At 38.2% G+C, this 20228-nt stretch overlaps 1 protein-coding gene across 1 annotated transcript; it reads right to left on the bottom strand.

Annotated features, from left to right (window-relative positions):
- Window positions 1-602: 602 nt before the first annotated feature.
- LOC306880756 (protein NLRC3-like) lies at window positions 603-18534 on the bottom strand. The gene is made up of 7 exons (XM_079434497.1): window positions 18303-18534; window positions 11661-13718; window positions 10937-11110; window positions 6164-6337; window positions 2483-2656; window positions 1670-1716; window positions 603-1593 (listed from the first exon to the last, which is right to left on the bottom strand). The coding sequence occupies exons 2-7, from the start codon at window positions 13514-13516 to the stop codon at window positions 1043-1045; spliced, it is 2976 nt and encodes a 991-aa protein (XP_079290623.1). The 5' UTR covers window positions 13517-13718; window positions 18303-18534; the 3' UTR covers window positions 603-1042.
- Window positions 18535-20228: the final 1694 nt, after the last annotated feature.

Here is a 20228-nt window from a genome sequence, read left to right as displayed (position 1 = left end):
TATACAGGCCTACGCCAATAAAATTAAAAATTACTTAAAATACACTAGTGAACATTTGAAGTGGATCAAAACCTTTCATCAAAGTTGTCCTAAAACCAAAACAATAGGCTACCAGTTTAAGTCAACGTTTTTTGATCCACTTCAAATGTTGACTGCTATATTTATATTATGATATGCATTATGTAGACACTTTCATTCAAATTCCTGTTATTTTGATCTTCTTATACAGACATGTTTTTGTTATACTGACACCTCATGTAGGGGTTAAAATACTTTAGTATTCATATGTACAAGTTCATTAAAAACATGCTGATTTCATTTCAATTATGTGACCTATATTAATTCTATTTAATTTAATTATATATTCATTTCTAATTTACGTAACCTACATTACTTTATTAATCAAATGTAACAGTATTATTACTGTCACAACACATATATATTCATAAAAGTATGGCACAGAAGCTGCATTTAAAGTGGCATTAGATGTACTTACACACTGTTTGAATCATTTGAGTTGTTCAAAAGGACTAATTTATGAATGGTAATGAATGGCTCGACCAATTCGTTCAAAAGAGGGATTCAGTCAGGAACAAACAGCCCGAGGGTGTATAAAACTTATGTTGTGGATTTATTTGTAAGTCACTTAACATTCACTTTTTGTGTATTGCACATAAAAAAATCAATATCAGATTTGCAATGCTGATATTTAGAAAAACAGTATTGTTGCTCGATTGATATCGCGTAACTATGTTTACATACATATATATACATAAACCTGAACATATAAAGGTGGCATTTTTTACAACCATATCTTGAATTTTGAAGGCAAAATAACAGAACCCCCCATTAATTTCTGACCTGCTTTCCCTATGAGGTGACAATGAGGACCTGCTCGGAGTTATTCAGTGGCTGTCTGTAAATTCCTTTAGAAAACAGCATGTACAGCACATGCATTTTCAGAGAGATTATGTACAAAACTGGAAAAAATAACATATACAATATGTTTTATAAAAAAAAAAAAAAAAAAAAAATCCTATTTTTATGTTTGACATCCTTGTTGTACCATGTGACACACAGACACAGATGAGTCATAATAAACCCCAAATCCAGCATAGACAGGTTCAGTGAACGTGGTGTTGAATGTGTGTATGTGTGTGTGTGTGTGTGTGTCAGAGACACTGTAGAAGGACACCGTACCAGCAGACCAGTCCAGATACACACCTACTCGATTAGATGAAAATGAAGGGGCAGGTATATCAGTGCTGTTATTATTGTGACAGGCAATGAAACGTTTATAAAAGCCACTCAGATTCCAAGACTTTTGATTGAATCCAAACATACAGTCACTTCCTCCTTTCCTGCTGATTCCTTTATATGACACTGATATTTCTGTCCCCGTCCCACTCCATTCAGCCTCCCAGTAACAGCGTCCAGTCAGACTCTCTCCACACAGAACCTGAAGACATTCAAATCTCTCTGGATGATCAGGATACGACTGATGGTCTTGCGCATGCTTTGCCATCTTCTTGTCCTCAGACAGGATGACTTGAGTGTGTGCTGTGTTTGGGTCGAGTGTGAGATCACAGGCATCTGAACACAAAAAGAGAGATGAGAAGTACATACAAATCAACAATCACTATCTGTGAATGTGTATGTTTAGACCTACACTTCCGTAGTCCTGCAGTAATCCTGAACTCTGCTCCATGGTCCACACTATAAACACAAACACACACAAAAATACAAAAGCATGATCTCACTTTCCATATTTTTTTTATTCCAAATGTAGCCATAGACTGTTCTAATTAACCCTTCTTTTCTAGCAATTTTGTTCATGATGCTTTATCTGCAAAACAAATGTTTTTAAGAATACATAAATTATTAGATTATATTATGAAAGATCCATTTTTATTTTAAGAACTACATTAACAACTGTCAGCATAAAAAACAATGAAGAATAAACTAGTTTCAGGTTTCTAAACTTAAATTTTGTGGCATTTCTCCTCAGTTTGGCAAATCCATATACGCATTATGTATTAAAAGTTCTATTAACACTGCTCATGTCTGCACTGTCATTCTTAATTAAAAAAAAAAAAAACTTTTGTTTTTATTAATCTGCATTTTTTATGCTATTGGAATAATGGATTATATTGAAGTATATTATGCAACATTCTAGCATTTTGCAAACAACTTGCTGTTTATATAGCAGGATGCAGCCAAGAAAAGTGAGTGATTTTCTTTTAAAAAAATGTTCTTGTTGTTGTTGTTTGATTAATTTTTATAACAGCAATACCTTAACTAGATACCTAATTGCACAAGACCTGATACCTGTTTCTCCTGAGACATGGAGCCTTTAAAATGGAGACACAACGCAAATGGCTGAGGCTTGACAATGTTCTAATATGAACACTGTATTCTATACATTTCTGTTTCAAGACACAAGCATGTTCACTCTCTACACCACACACAGCATGACGCATACTTGAATGTCTGCAGTGAGCAGTTTGGATCGTTCAGTTTGTCACTGAGGAACTGGACTCCTGATTGTCCTGGGTGATTGTAGCTCAGATCCAGCTCTCGCAGGTGTGAGGGGTTTGAACTCAGAGCTGAAGACACAAAACCACAGCCTTCCTCTGTCACCATACAGCCAGACAACCTACACACACACACACACACACACACACACACACACATCAACAGTCTGATAATCTACAAACACATTTTGCGTGTTCTCACTGGATAAAAAGGATCATAAATGTTTCACAGGATGTTTCCCTTTGAATCCAATGAGGTACACAATTTTGTGTAAGGGTTGCTTTAGAATCTAGGTCGTCAACCCTACTCCTGAGGACCAAATGTCCTGCAAATTTTATTTCCAAACTGCTTCAACATGTGATTTTTCAAGCGATCCTGCAGACCTTGATTAGCTAGTTCAGGTATGTTTGATAAGTGTGTAGTTAAACTCTGCAGGACAGTGGGTCCCCAGGAGCATGGTTAAAAACCTATGCTTTAGGATTAGGGATCAGGTTAATATAGCCTAAATCAGGGGGCAGTTGCATAAACTTAGACGCTATGTTAAGACAGCGTCTTAAGAATTAGTTTGACCAACTATCAGTAAGCCATGTGGTAATAAGTATTACTTTTCTGATTTAAATTGGACCAGTGTACTTTTTTTTTAGTAATTGACTTTAAAAAGTCACGACCAGTCGTGTAAAAAACTAACTATATGACTAACTTTTTAAGACTAGTCTAAGCAGTTGCATCTGGTCCCAGGAGTCTCCAACCCTGATCCTGTAGAGCTACTGTCCTGCAGGTTTCAGCTCCAACCCCAATCAAACACACCTGAACCAGCTAATCCAGATGCTCAGGGTTGCTTGATAGAGTAGAGTTGGAGACCCCTGATCTAAACAAACCATATGATTCCATTATAATCATCATCATTTTTTGTTGTTGTTGTTTTTTAATGGCATGCTAGCTTCTTCTGCTATTGATTAAAACAAAAGATATTTAAGCCGTTTTTCCTAAAAATGCTAAATTTGGTTAACGTGATTAACTCTTTCACCACCATTGACAGAATTTTCCATCTTTCCGTGATTTCACTGGTATACGGTAGGAGGCGCTATTATACATCTTTTGAAAGATTATTGAACGTCTGGTTTAAAACAGTGAAGAAGAAACAAAAACAAGCAAGCAGAAAGCAGAAATATGTAAAATAATGTGATCATCAAACATTAATCATTATAAATCAAAACTGCCTAACGATACCGAATAAAACATCAATCCAGAAAGTGGTATACGACCATGCAAGCTTTGGGGGTGTTGATGGAAGCAATCCATTCCATCTATGTTTTGATCATTGAATCTGAATCTGATCCAGACGTAGTCTTTGACAAAAATGCAATTTTCTCTGCTTTTTGTTCTTTTTATATTAAACTTACCCATATTCAAGTGTTGATAAAAACAAAATGCATGAAGCTAGAATAAAAAAAACAACAAACAAAACAGTTCTTTCTTTTGACATTTTACATATTAAGATATTCACACAACAAAATATTCTGGGGGCTTTGAAAATTATCAATTTTGGTGGTGGCTGGCAACTTAAAAAAAATTCCTTTAAAAAAAAAGTTAAAAACCCGTTCAAGTATATCAACAGAATAAAACCATTTTTATAGCAAAATCTCTAGTAATTTATATTTTATATTGTTGTCATGACAGGGCTGTTGCTAGGAATTCTGGGCCCTGTGCACTGAGTTTGCTATGGGGCCCCTTCAAAATCACGTTCAAGAAATCGAGCCCATCCGGCCCACAAATTCCCCCTTGAATGTTTTGATAGGTCCTAGAGCCTTCAACTCGAGTAAATAAATGAACAAATAAAACAGGACAGAAACGAATACTGATAGATATTACTGAATTCACGACAAATACAACAAACTTAATAATGCATTTTTGTCACTTGACAGTAAAGCATTGATTTTGAGCTAGACTGCTGGAAAGTTACTGCTAATAAATTCTGTCATCATTTCCTCACCCTCGTGTCGTCCCAAACAACTTTCTTCTGTTGAATACAAAAGAAGATTTTATAGAATGTTTCCAAACCATTTTGGTTACTCTTGATTGCTATATGGACAAACATTTCTTGAATTTCTCAAATTATGTTAAAGAAAAAAGAAATCCATACATGTTTGGAATGACATGATGTTGAGTAAATATGACAATTTTAATTTTTGGGTGAATCTCCCTTTAAGAACTTTATTATTTGTAAAAACACCTAATTTATATAAGACACTGATATTTATCTTTGATCAGGGCCTTACTGAATTAACATTTTATTTCAATTAAAGTTCATTAGAACTAAACATCTAAAAAGAAAGAAGTTCTTGCTTAGAATCCAGAGTTTAGCTGACTAGTATTAGTAGAATGGTGGCCACAAGAAGTAAAACCATGGTCATATGGTTTTTAATATAAATAATAAGTAATAACAAACTATAAAATTTGTAGTTAAAAAAAAGTAAACATGAAGAAACTACAAAACACCTTCTATAAAATTAAAATATTCCCCAATATGTAATAACAGTAGCACGTTTAATAAATACATTTCTGTCAACGCATAGGCTATTTGTACAGTGTTAATAACTTCAAGTTAATTACTATGGTGCTAAATTGACAAGCCTATTGGCGTTTTCCAATAAACCTAAATGTCGTGGCTGTTTTCAGCCAGCATCACTACAGAACCTTTAATGTTCTCATATCACATGAGTATAACACAATTCTATGTCACGACTTGCGCTGTTTATCACTTATAAATTGTGGCTGATCTGGCTCTGGCGGATGCACCGGGTAGTTCTGCTTCACACTTTTGGAGTATTTGCTTTATGCGGTTTTGCATGCACTGTAATTCTAAACAGCGCTTAATATCGGGGAGGTCTCCCTCATTTTGGCGATCGGACCACTATTAGAATGGAATTTCCCGGTGTTCCCGATGGCCAGTAGGCACTCTGTCATTCTTTTCCCCCCACTAGCGATGCCCCTGTGTCATGATATAGTCATATCGACCAGCCCCAATCTTATAGAATTTATGTATAATAATATATTTTTCAGCATCAGCTTGTTTGACACCGAGCTGTGCTGTGGTATTTAACCAATAACAGGTAAGTGCCTGTCATTTAAACTAGAAATGACATGCTCATTCAAATTGTACCTCCTCAGATTTTTCAAATCAAATATAATTCATAAGACCTTTTTAAGAAATTAATTAATAAAATGTATACCTTATGCCCATATCATAACAAACCCACAGCATCCTTTATCACAGATTTTTTTTTTCTTTAACAGGCTGTGTTCACATTTAACTTGGCCTTTGAACTTACTGGCTTGTTTACTGCAAACATGGTACCATTCAAATGTTGGGTCAGTATTACTTAGGTTTTGAAAAGTTAATTAAAACGAAATGTAATTTCAATATTATGTTATCAATATCAATTGCTAGTATTCATTAATGTAACTTAACGTAACAACACACATTTACATGTGAGTAGCATTTAACATATTGCAATTCTTTGCTATTCAAACAAAGTGCTTGCATAATTCCTATTACATACAACACAACTAAAGAGTAGCCCAGCAGTCTGCACCCTAATCTATGCAAAATACTCTTTTTACACACCTCAGTATCTGCAGCTGACAGTTTGGACTCTTCAGTCCATCAGAGAGCAGCTTCACTCCTGAATCCTGCAGGTCATTGTTACTCAAATCCAGCTCTCTCAGGGTACAGTTAGAGAATTGTAGATCTGATGACAAAATTTCACAGGACTGACCAGTGAGATTACAGCTGGGCAATCTGAAAAGAACAATGGGGGGAAAATCATTACACAGCCATTTTATTATACAATGTTTTATTTGCCCTCTTTGATAGTACATCAGTACTAGGGATGTCACAACACAAAAGGTTCAGTAGTCAGTACCAATACCAGAAAAAATCATACTGTTAAAAAATGTTTTAAAATGTTAACTGTTACATAATGTTTATATATTAAGGGCTGGTCAGGGAAGCATATGGCCAAATGCAGACGAACATCACATAATCTGTGGTGGAACTAAAGTTAGGATGTGATATGCGGGTGTTTTGCAACTGTGATCATGGACACCATTGCCGATTGTCATGATGGATAAAAGATTAAATTAAATGTTTCGTTGAAATTTGACTACTGCCTACTTGTTAAGCAAAGCATATCTGTCGAAGTTCACTTTATTTGACAAAATTTGAAGCACAACACAAAACATCAGCCAGAGAGGAGTCATGCACCAACTGAGTTGGTATTACACTAATCACTTCTTATTTTTTTCCACTGGTATCTGAAAACCTTGTAAGCATGTACACAGTGATACTATAAGATCAGATATTAACTCACTTTTAAGATAATCCATTCCACCTTTTCCACATAAATTTTGCAAACTCAAAGTCTAATGTAATGCAGTTTAAGAAGTCAAACAAATCAAGCACCTGTGTAGCAAACTGAGCTAGTAGAACTCAACTAGTGTGGCTAGAATAGTGCCTGTAGTAATCAAATGCGGTAAATATCTACTAGGCTTTCCTGACATATTTATCAAGCAGGGACCTCTTTAGAGAAGAGGAAGAGAAAACTAGGGGTACACGTAAAAATCTATTCATATATAAATCGCGATTCTGTCTTCTTACGATTCTAATGGATTCACAAGTTTCAAAACCAATGTTCTAACAGCGGTTATTAATACTCTTGCTCGTGTCGCCCTGCTCTGCACACACTCTGCATCTCCCTCGCTCTTTCTCTCTCTCATTCAGATCATCAGCTCAATGAATACACTCATTTTCACATACTGTAGCAATGAGAAGCGTTATACATGGACGCGTGTGAGGTTGCCGTACTGTATTAAAGCTTTAATCAGAATAAATAAAGCTAACAGAAGCAATAGCATTTACAAATAACAGCGCATCTAAAAGTATGAGACAACAACAAACAAAAAACTTAGGCCTGTCATTAAAAGCCGTGCTTGCACAGGTTCTGCATGATCCTATTCACTAATATACTCCGAGTATCAATCGGGCTCAAATTGATAAGCAATATAGATGGCGCCATTGTTTACAATACAACCGGAGCACATGCCGCTGAGCTAAGGGCAGGGACATTCAGACACGCTCTAGAGGCGGTTTAGCCAATCACAACACACTGGGCCAGCTAACCAATTATAGCCTATCATGTATTTCTGAGGGAGGGGCTTCATAAAAGCAGGAAATTATCTGCACGTTTATAGGAGAAGGGACAGAGCGGTGTGGAAATAAAGGTAAATTATGTGAAAAATAATGTGTTTTTTAACAAACGAAACATTAACATGTTAGACTGCACCTATAAACACAATCAAGCCTAGGAAAAAAAACAGTCAACCACCCCTTTAAGTATTATTGTTACCAAAGTATAAAGCAGGGGTCGGCAAACTATGGCACACAGAAGGATAATCACTGGCATGCGAACAAAAGGGAAAACTGCATTCTGACATAAATTTTGATGTAATCATTCTTCATTGTCACACAGCTGGTCAGGAGCTATAAATACTATGTGTGAGAATTAACCTGTACTAGTCTAATGCTTCAGAAATAAATTAAGTTTCCCCTTCAGGAATTCGAGCTGCGTCGAGACACTATGGGAACGTCGTCAGTGTGACCACGCTCTGAATCACGTGTGTAATCAGTCCAATGGATGGGCAAGATATCACGGGTGGGGTGACGTAATGCTTAAAAGCATGTGTGGTGGAACCGGCATCAGCTTCCTGTTATTCAGCAAGCTCTCTGTGTGTGTCAGTCCCTATCTGTTTGTGAGTCTTCTATAGTGTTGTTTGTCCCTACACTATGTAATGTCTAAGCAGCATAAAAGACTAAACATAAGGGCGAGAGCGGGCTGCGTTACAGGCTGTGTGTTTCTCCCTGCTCGCGCTACATTATGAGCGGGGATACACAGTCTGTGCATTGTCTGCTTGGGGGCAAAGCAAGCAGAGTCTGCTCTTGAGGAAGTGTGTCCGCACTGTGAGCAGCTGCCGCTGTGAATGCTTCGCCCCCGGAAGGGTCTCTTTGAGGAAGGAGCTCTTTCGTCGAGGCGGAGCGGCGGCTGTGCTCGTGGGAATCGCAGATGGATCAGGTGGGTGGAATGGAGATAGGCGAGCCCCTATCTTCTTCCTTTTCCACCAGATCCAGCGCCCGCTCTCTGGGATCAGAAGCCCGTCCCGCTGTTTCTTCCCCCCGGAGAGAGGAGACTTTAGCTGAGGCAGTCCTGATGCCCATGGCCCAGGACTTATGAGGGCAGGCCCCTCTGGGGAAGAGCAGGGTACACCGCATTACACGGTGCCCGTCTCTCCTCAGTGCCCTCAGGAGATCAACCCTGCCAGTGTTCCAGGGCGCAGCGGTCTCCAGCGAGCGCTTCTCTAAGTCTCTTCTGCCCACAAACGTAACTAGAGCAGCTAGAGCGGCCGTCCCCTGCTGGTCCTCCGCTTCAGGGCACAGAGCTAGCAGCTCTAAGCACAGCAGAGGACAGTCTCAAGAGACTGGTTCCCTTAGTAGACTATTTGGCAGCATGGAAACTACTGGCAAATGTGTCTCTGGGTCCTGCACACTGTAGAAAGAGGCTATTGCATTCAGTTCGGCGCTCCACCGCTGCCTTTCAACGAGGTCATTCCCACACTGGTGGCTCCCGAGCAGGCTCTGGTAATAGAACAAGAAGTGAATACTCTCTTGAGGAAGGAGGCCATAAAGGTGGTCTCTCCCATCGACAGAGAGTCTGGGTTCTACAGCCAGTAATTCATCGTTCCTAAGAAGGATGGACGGTTGCGGCCTATTTTAGATCTGAGTCAACTGAACCGCTCAGTCATGTGACTGAAGTTCAGGATGCTCTCTATCGAGCAGGTCGTGCCTCAGACCAGGTCCGAGGACTGGTTTGTCACAATCGATCTAAAAGACGCATACTTCCACATCTCCATCTTTTCCCATCACAGGGAGTTCCTGAGGTTTGCTTTGGGGGCAAAACTTACCAATACCGGGTTCTTCTTTTCGGCCTTGCACTCTCACTCCGCACTTTCACAAAGTGTGTGGATGCTGCTTTGGCTCCTCTGTGACTCCAGGGCATACTCAAGCACATCGACGTTTGGTTGATATTAGCTCAATCAACACTGTGGAGCGGTCGCCATCTCACGTGGCACATCAACTGCCTGGAGATGCTGGCAGTGTTTCGAACACTGAAACACTTTCTCCCGGACCTAAGAGATCACCATTTGTTGGTGCACACCGACAACACAGCGATGGTCTCTTACATCAACCACCAGGGAGGTCTGTGTTTGCGCCCCCTTTACAGGCTGGCACACCAGATCCTTATGTGGTTCCAGGGCAAACTCCTCTCGCTGAGCAGTTCACATTCCTGGGCATCTCAATATGGGAGCAGTCCCCCGAGGCCCGGGAACTGGATGCTTCACCACGAGGTGGTGAAGCAGATATGGAGAGTTTTTGGCCAGGCTCAGGTGGACCTGTTGCGACTCAAAAGACATCGCACTGTCCCCTCTGGTTCTCTCTTGGCCGAGGCTTAGTCTGTACACCTTTCCCGTCAGGAGGGATCACCTCTCACAGGCGGGGCTATCGTCCACCCTCGTCCAGAGCTGTGGAGGCTGTGGATGTGGCCTCTGAGGGGGCACAGCTCATAGCCTCCGGTCTCCGGTCATCCTCCAATCCAAAGCTCCCTCAACAAGGAAACTATAAGCACTGAAGTGGAGACTCTTCACTTCATGGTGCGGAGACTCCCAGCTCGACCCAGTTAACTGCCCAGTTGGTACAGTGCTGGAGTACCTGCAGGCCTGATTCTCCACAGGGTTGACCCACTCCACCCTAATGGCCTACGTGGCGGACATTGTGGCCTACCAAGCCCCTCTCGAGGCCAGGCAGTGGGTAGACATCCCCTAGTTACACGTTTCCTCCGTGGTGCACTGAGGTTGAGGCCTCCAGCCAGAGAAGCTTATGCAAAGTGGTGGATCAGGATGCTATTCCATAGCCTCGAGTCCTCTGATCTCCCCTCTCCTTGGGGATCAAGACTCAGTCTTCCAGAAGTTGGCCTTCGGGACATGGGCCCCGCCCACTTTAGCCACTCCTGGCTCCTTTTCTCTTGCCTTAGTTGTACTTTTCCATACTAGGCAGGGATTTGTAAGTCTGGTGGCGTGGGCACCTCGTTACCATAGCGGCTCGACGCAGCTCGAGTTCCTGAAGGGGAACATCTCAGGTTACGCATGTAACCATGGTTCTCAGAAGGCAAGGAGACACTGCTTCTCGGGGCCATTATATATATATTTTTTGTTGCTGTTTTTAGAAAGTGTAGACCTTTATCAACAATAAATCCACAGCTAAATTAAACAGCTAAATCCTAATAAATACCTAAGTATCCACAGCTTACAGTTTGGACTCTTCAATCCATCAAAGAGCAACTTCACTCCTGAATCCTGTAGGTCATTATTAGTCAGGTCCAGCTCTCTCAGGGCAGAGTTTGAGAACTGAAGAGCTGAGGATAAACTCTCACAATACTGAGCAGTGAATCTACAGTCAGCAAATCTAGGGGGAAAAGTATGAAAATGTGCTGTCAGTTGATTTTTTAAATGCTAATTATTTCTAACAGGCATTAGAGGTATGATTCATCCAAAAATTAAAATTGTCATTATTTATTCAACCTCATGTCACTCCAAATCTGTATGTAGGGGTGTGCAATATGATAATATTAGATCTATCAGCTGCAGTTCAGTGGCTACTTTATGATTATTATAGTTTTTATCTTTATCATGGTTACATTCAGGTGACAGTTCAGTTTTTTACATTTGTTTAATCAAATGTATTGTTTGTATGTATTTTAAAGCCTTGCCAAACATTTGGCAATGTATTTGTTAAAACAAAAGATTGTATTCACATGCTCTGACATACATTTTTCTGAGCACACACCCTTCTTGTTTGTCTGAATTAGACGAGTGTCAGTAAAATTAATAGATCTGTGCATTCTGTCTTAATATGATAGAAGCCTAATATAACATGTTGCTGCATCATTAACTTAACAAAAGACATTGTTTTTTACTTTATAAAATCTATCATTGTAATACTATGGTGTACTCACAGAGCTTTTGTGCAGTTGCTCGCAGCTGGTATCAGTCTTCTTCTACCCTCATCTGATGTGTTGTATTTCTTCAGATCAAACTCATCCAGTACCTCCTCTGACATCTGAAGCATGTAGGCGATTGTTGAGCATTGAGCAGGAGAGAGCTTCTTCTCTGAGTGTTTGTCTGATTTCACAAACTCCTGAATTTCTCTGGACAGAGTCTGATTTTTCACTTCCAACAGGCAGAGGAACAGATTGATGGATCTTTCTGTTGAGAGTCCATGTCCGCCTTTGATCTTCTCTTTAATGTACTGTGACGTTCTCCTGATGTTCTCTGAGCTGTTCTCTGTGTGTGTCAGTAGATCCAGTAAGAGTCTCTGATTGGACTCCAGTGAGATGCCCAGCAGGAACCGCAGAAACAGATCCAGCTGTCCATTCTCACTCCCAATGGCTTTATCTACTGCTCCTTTATGCAGATAATGCATTGAATCAAAAACCTTCAGGGTCTCCATTGTACAGCTTAAGTAGCAGTAAAACACATGAAAAGCAGCAAGAAACTCCTGAATGCTTAGATGAATAAAGCTGTAGACTTTCCTCTGATGAATCACAGATTCCTCCTTGAAGATCTCAGTGCAAATCCCAGAATACACTGAGGCATCAGTGACGTCTATGCCGCTCTCACTAAGGTCCTCCTCATAGAACATCACATTGCCCTTCATCAACTGTTTGAAAGCCACTTCAGCAAGTTTCACAATCACTTCTCTGTTGGACTGCATGAGTTTCTCTGGATATTTTTCTTCATACTTTTGATTCCTCATGTTGATCTGAATCAGCAGAAAGTGGATGTACATTTCAGTCAAAGTTTGGGGGATTTCTGCACTCAGATCTTCCTTCAGGAGCTTTTGAAGCACAGTTGATGAGATCCAGCAGAAGACGGGGATGTGGCACATGATCTGGAGACTTCTTGCTTTTCTGATGTGTGAGATGATCCTGTTGGCTTGATGCTGGTCACTGATTCTCTTTCTGAAATATTCTTCCTTCTGAGACTCATTGAATCCCTGAATTTCTGTCAGACGGTTGATGTATTTGGAGGGGATCTGATTGGCTGCTGCTGGTCTGGAAGTGATCCAGATGAGAGCAGAGGGAAGCAGCTCTCCTTGCATGAGGTTTGACATCAACACACCCACTGATGAAGTCTCTTTCACATTACAAACTTTCTGAGTGTCTGTAAACATCAGTGTGATTCTGCTTTCATCCAAACCATCAAATATAAACACAGTTTTGCATTCCTCGTAAGTCTTTGAGTCCAGATCTTGAAGTTCAGGATGAAAGTCCAGCAGAAGTCTGTGAAGACTATATTGATGATCTTGAATCAAGTTCAGCTCTCGAAATGGAAGTAATAACATGAAATCTACATCATGATTGGCTTTTCCCTCTGCCCAGTCCAGAATGAACTTCTGCACAGAGATGGTTTTTCCGATTCCAGCAATGCCTTTAGTAAGAACTACCCTGAGTTTGTCTTTCTCCTCACATTCTGGTTCAGGTGAGGCTTTAAAGATGTCATTGCAGTAGATGGAAGTGTCCTCTGAGTGTTGTGTTCTGGCTGTTTTCTCCATCTGTAAAACCTCATGTTCTTCATTCACTCCATCAATCTCTCCTTCTATGATGTAAAGCTGTGTGTAGATCCTGTTGAGGAGGGTTTCATTCTCTTGGAGTTTCATTCCCTCAAATAAGCTCTCGTACTTGTTCTTCATTCTGGTTTTGTGCTTGTCTTTGACTCTCTTAAGTTTATCATCTTCTGCTTTCTGCTGGTCTCCGGTCTCCTCCTGTAGGGCTGCTTGTGTGTTAGAGTCAGGAGAACTGGATGCTCTCATGACTGTTTGTGGAACAGAATGTGTTCTGGATCTCTTTTTGCAATGAGGGCAATCAAAATATTCTGCTCGTCTCAACTTCTCCAAGTAACAGATGCATTTTTAGCAGAAACTGTGTCCACAGGTTATAGAGACTGAATCTTCCAGAACCTCCCTACACACCACACACTTGGACTGCACACAGATCTGATAATCCCTCACACAACTGTTCACAAAAGAAAAACAAAGTTTTGAATCAGTAGAAGAATTATTTGCACAAGGTAATTAATTAACATCGGCCTATGTTTGAATTGATAATTAGGACTACAATATTGCCCTGTAATTTCGATAATGTGCAAAACAGATGGAATCGCAGAATCCCAGGCATGAAATTAAAAAAATAAAAAATAAATTAAAATAGGACTATACAATTAATTAAATTAAAAATCACAATATGGACTTGAGTCTGTGATTATTAAACTACAAAAAGACTTAATAAAATATGTGTGAATGAACAGTGACCAACACAATATTTAATTTAATAATGAAATAAAGCATACAAAAAAAACTTAAATGGTTTGATAATGTTTTTGAAGTAAACTTTTCTAAACAGCTTTTCTGTTATTAAAGAGATGCTGCACATACACAAGTAATTCACACACAAACACATACTCTCTCTGTTACTAACACAGACAATCGAATACAGGGGTGTCAAATTCAGTTTCTGGAGGGCCCAGCAGAGTTTAGTTCCAACCCTGCTCCAACACACAAACCATATAGTTTTCAACTGAGCCTGAAGGACATGATTAGCTGGATAAAGTGTGTTTAATTAGGGTTGGAGCTAAACTCTACAGGGCTGTGTCCCTCCAGGAATTGAGTTCGACACCCCTGATCTAATACAATCTCTCTCTCGCTATTACATTGCCTACGTTGTTTACGCTTTGATCTGAAAGTAAACAACGTATCCGCATGACACAGCTGACACAGAACAGCATACGTTGTTTACGTTCAGTGGATACTCTCCAAAAAGGCTCCAGGTTGACGCAGAGGAGACGATTTGTTGAATAAAGGTAATTATTTATATACATTTCACTTTTTAGCTAATTTACTACATAATCTCAAAGTAGGCTTTTGTTAAACAAATCAAGGAGTGAAATACTCAACCACAGTTTTAAAACAGACATCTGTCTGCATGATTTAAGTTGAACACACAATGGTAGGCGTACAAACACTGGGCACATAGACAGGCTATTATCTGCCCAACCCAGGCTCATTCGAAATACATGCCTCTAAATACATTTCTTCAGCACTATTATTATGTACCTTATTGCACATTTCGCGGCAGTTTCAAAGTGAAACTTCCAATGAGTGGCACTAAATTTGTGGGTTCAAAAGCACATATTTGTTACGTTGATATAGGCATGTATTGCGGTGGTTCATAATTCAAACGAGTGTCACTAAAAGTTAATACTCTATCGTGTTGGAAATATCCACTACACCAAACCCAACCCTAAACCTACCTGATAGTGTAGTTCATAACATAATATTCCTCAAATAATTATGTGAAAATTACACTATATTAATCAAAACTGTGGACCTGCAAATCATACTTTGTGTGAAAAAGAATAAAAGTTGTCAGAATTTTACATGCCTCTAGTGTTCATTTCAACTGGAAAGTGCAGCGATTCGTATGTATAGGTACATTTTTTGAGGAGTTTCACAGAAATGTAGGTAGAGGCACGTATTTCCAATGAGCTTATGTTGCAACCGCCAAAATGCTGAATAGTCTTGCATCAGCTTCTTACAAATGAGATTGTTGGAGGCATAAATAAGCTTGATTTGATTTATTAATCTATTTACAAAATAACTGAACAAAAAATTTAATGAGACACAGGTGATGATAATCAGTAACTGTTAAGACTAACAAGAGGCACATTTGAGATGAGCTAAATATGTGCAGAACAAATCAAGCAAGACACATGCCAGTTAAAAATGTGTCCAAAGGACAGTCTGCCTTGCTCTGATGTCACGATGACATATTCCAAAAATCTCTTGCAACTGTGAGTCAGCTGAGCGAGCGCAGTTGCTTTCCCCCAGCTGCACTGACCAAAAGCATGTCATGTCATATCATATAGTCTATATTATGCTTTTACACGTTTATTATTTGAACATATGTGGTTTCAACAACCAGATGCATTTAAACTTGTCCAGTTTCATCTGGAAAGCAGCTCAGACCACCTCCTGAAGTGGTTTGATCAATCAGATTTAAATCAAAAGTGTTTCGGAGAGCATTTACACCTGGTCTTAACACATAGAGTAGTTTTGAAAAAGTTTTTCAGATTTCTGGAATCACAAAATTAAACAGTTTTTCAGCAATTGGTTTGAGAATAATAATTTTTTTGACTGTTTCTCAGCTAAATCGTCTTATATTAAAATATACTATTTATTTATTTATTTATTTTTTATATGTGTGTTCAATTTCCCATGTAACTTTTGATATTTTCTGGGATTATCCACACAATTGTTTTGGATTGAATGTTTTAAATGTATTAACTGCAACTTGCATTTAGGTTTTTCTCGTTTCTTAAAGGATTTGTTGTTTGGTTTCTAAAACAATGAGTACTTTATTATAATTTTTTTATTGCTGCTTGCACAATTTCACATTCGTTACAGTACTTTATTTGTCAAAATCCCTTAATCATTGCTTTTTTAGGAAAGAAAACCAACAATACATCCAAGCTATTTTGTCTTCATCTTTATCTTAATTTCAAAGCTCTTAAAATAAAGGAGGTTTATTGTCTTATTTCTGAAGTTCAAATTTTCTGCATTCTGTTTGTAATCGACGCTTTACTTTCATTATCACTTTATTTAAATATGTATTTTTATATTTGTGCTATAAAAGAACAGAAGAAAAAAGAGGAGTGCAGAATTTAAGCTGATTTAAGATGTGTCTCGCCTCAAAAGTAGATGAGAGAATGTGGCTGCAGAGGAGTGAAAAACAGTTCTCCCTTCTCGTATTAGTCAACGGGATCTTTCATGATTCATGCTCATGTGCTTTGCTGCTATAATAAACTGGATGTAATTTAAGTTCTATTGCTTTTATATGATAATACATCATATGATAGTCATATGATAATAAATATGATGAACAAAACACCCAAAGTACTTGTTATTTAATGTGAAAACAATCCCATTTCTAACTATCATGCATCTTGTGGTGATCACCAGTCTGATTGTACTGATTTTGCTCATCTCACACAAACAAGCCTATTGCCAACCAACTTCTCTTGATTCACTCTCACAGCACTTTGATGGCAAGCGTCACAGTGATGTGGCATCAGGGCCGTGTCAAAAAGGACACAATTTCTAACCAACATGCTCTGCTTCAAGTCCTTGGGCACTTTTATCCTACCTCACCAGTGGCTGATAAATATGGCTCACAAAGCATAGATATTATAAATAGCTGTAGTTTTAAGAGTTAAATAGTTTTTTAACATCTATTTAACACATTTGAGATCTCAGAGGTCTCAGAGACTTCATATAAATGATTTAATATTGCAATATAATTATGGTTAATATTAAGAACTAATATAAACATAAAAGTTTCACTCATGAATATGAATCATGAATATTAATATTAAAGGTAATGTGACTAGAATGAGAATACAGAGCATCATCATAAATGACATCATTGTGATGTCAGTGCACCCCAGGCAAATAAAAAAATATTGTGAATTCCCCCTGAAAAACATAACGATAATAAAATAATTATAAATATTAATTTAAAGATTTAGCAGTCTGACGACACATTAAAGCCACTGGCACATCTATATCAGTAGAATAACATGACAACAAACATTTAGCATTAAAGTTTCGTCAAGTTACATTTACCACAGATCTTATTTTACTCACAAATGAAAAACCTCCATTATAAAACCCCATGGGAAAACCTTGAGGGAACTAGCTAGTCTTCCAGATGTTGACGTCACAACTAAGCCACACTATAGGCCTATGTATTGTAATATGTAGGCCTTTATTTTAAATATAACTTTTTAAAAAAGAAAGCAAATATTTGTTAATGACTTTTATTTACATTGTGGGGAAAGGGGCAATCATTTATAATTAATCTATTATTTTAATGATGTAAATTAAATAATAACATTTTTCAAAAATGCAGTCAGTTTGTGGCCTCTGTTTTTAAATTAAAACAAACAAATACAATAACAAATGGCAAAGCTCAACTGAACTGTCAATACATATGTAAATAGCAAAAGCTGTGTTAAGTTATGCATTTTGGAGAAACTAGGATGTATGAGCAAAACAAATTAACACATTATTTTGTATTGGGTTAGTGTTAAAGTACATATTACTGCAAGTCATTCTGTATTAACACAGCAGGACACGAGACAGATATAAAACCTTGCAGTTTGGAGAAGCCTAATGGTTGTTGTATAAATTAGCTCCAACATAGAAGGCCTAAAGCATATGTTTAAAAAGCAATATCACAGTACAAGCAATTAAATATCGTCGTGCCATAAGTGCATATGTTCAGTATGTACATTATGTCAGTCACTACTGGAGATGTCACATTCCGCAGTTTTCAGTGGTGCATGCCACATCTTTTTGTGGAATATGCCTCTGAAAAACGGATGTGCCACTAAACATGTAGCCTCGCGCGTTGCCAATTAATATTAACACGCTACTGGTCAAGCGGGTGATTTCTACATTATCTTCAGACATCATTTTACATATTTACAGTTTTATCATTTATCATACAGAACATGCATCGTACCTTCATAAAAGTACTCACCAAGCAAATCTCTCCAGCGACTGAAAGTTCTACACTTTCACTTTCGGTTTCGTGGTAGGTCTATTACAGAATAATTTAAGCCAAAAGTAAGTTGCTGAGATCAAATTTCGTTTTCAAAATGAGAATTCACTTTCAGGGTAAGACAGAAACCACATCCTATATCTGACGTGATCACGGAGCGGTTTAGGCCGGTGTTACAATCTGTTGAGTTCCTAAAATATTTGGTTCCACTGGGCGGCGCCTCATGAATATTAATTATATTTCTGAAATTGTGGGCGTGTCCTTGAGACGGAACTAAAATATGGCGACTTGTTTAATGGATTATTTCGAAAAGGAAATACAATTTCAATGTTAAGCATAAATTACAACAGTTCACGTGTTCAAAATAATGCGTAACATCCTCCTGAGAACCATGAAAGAAAGAAAGACAGAAAGAAAGAAAAGATTATTATTTTATTCTTATTTAATACTATGTCCTCTGTAGAGAACACCAGGATTTAAGAATAAAAAACACATGCATAGACAAAAAATGTAATGTTTTTTTAATAATAATTATCATTATTATTTACTTTATTCACCAATCAATTATTAGAGTTTCAGGCTTTTTTTTAAACAAACTTTGATGATTCCTCGATCATTACAAAGATAATTCTCAACTATGTTATGAAAGATAGAATGATTTGATATACTATTTTACTTTAGTCAGCATGTATGTAAAACTATGTGAAAGGAAGGTGAACATCACAATACCTGCCTTTACTTTCTTCTAAACAAGAAGACACCACCAGCAAATCACGTGGAGTGGATTATATGCAGACTGAAGGATCTCAGAATTATTTCACACGTCGTGTCAATCAACCTTACACCAAAAATGGATAGATTTCTGAGAATTGGTGCAGCCCTGGGTAACCTGCAACTTCAAGCAGATGAAGATTGAGACAGACTGGAGTTGTCAACAAAGCAGCCAGTTTTGCTGAGAATACTGAATTAGGCAGTGTATGTTTGAACATTGTTAGAAAAGTGATACAAGAAATGTGCAGTGAAATGTTAAATTATAACAAAGTGTAATAAAGACAGATACTCATATCAACAACATTACACAATGAAATAGCTTTTTAACTCTTGACATACATACAAGAAACGACTCAATGTGATTCCAGTATTACTGAGGTGCATGCTCATACCAGCCTGAAGGTGGTGCTCAAAGGCTACATGGCACATTGGCATGAACATTATTTATACCTGCATTAACAAGGAAGTGATAGTGTATAGAGAACAGAAATTAATGGGTTAAACAGTCAAGCTGTGGATTTGACCTTCTCACCTACAAACAATACTCCCATTAACAGCAACAGCTGTGAAGCTCTTCCCCCAGTTACAAGTGGGCTTTTATAACAGTCTTGACTACTTTGATGTGGACATTGTGCACTAGATGCAAGCATTGGAGAGTATGATGACTGGCAGGTAAACAGCTGTTTGGATGGGTGGAAAGAGTCTACAGTCCTCAGATCATCCAAATGCAGGACTGAGTAAAAAGACCCAATAAATGCACACAGAACACGCATTTAAAAGCCTTCAAAACATTGGTTTGTTATATAAAATGATTTTTTTTAAAGCTATGGGGTAGGACATTTAACAGTCCCCCCCCCCACAAAATGCATGACTTGTTGATAAAACATGGGCAAAGTATGCAAATCCTAACAATATAGAATATATACATTGCAATGGGATAGCTATTGTGCATAAAAATAGTAAGCAAAGATATTTTGAAGCATATACACAGTACATGCCATATGAACAGACAATATGTGACGTATTTTTTACACAACTGTAAGTGTTGATGACAACGGGAGTGCTCATGTGGCTGACTCTGATGTAAGTTTATTTGTGCTCTCCTGGTCAAACATTAACCTAATAAATTATGTT

This window comes from Barbus barbus (assembly GCF_936440315.1).
Source record: "Barbus barbus genome assembly, chromosome: 15".
Lineage (NCBI taxonomy): Eukaryota > Metazoa > Chordata > Actinopteri > Cypriniformes > Cyprinidae > Barbus > Barbus barbus.
This window is presented reverse-complemented; position numbering and strand designations above follow the sequence as displayed.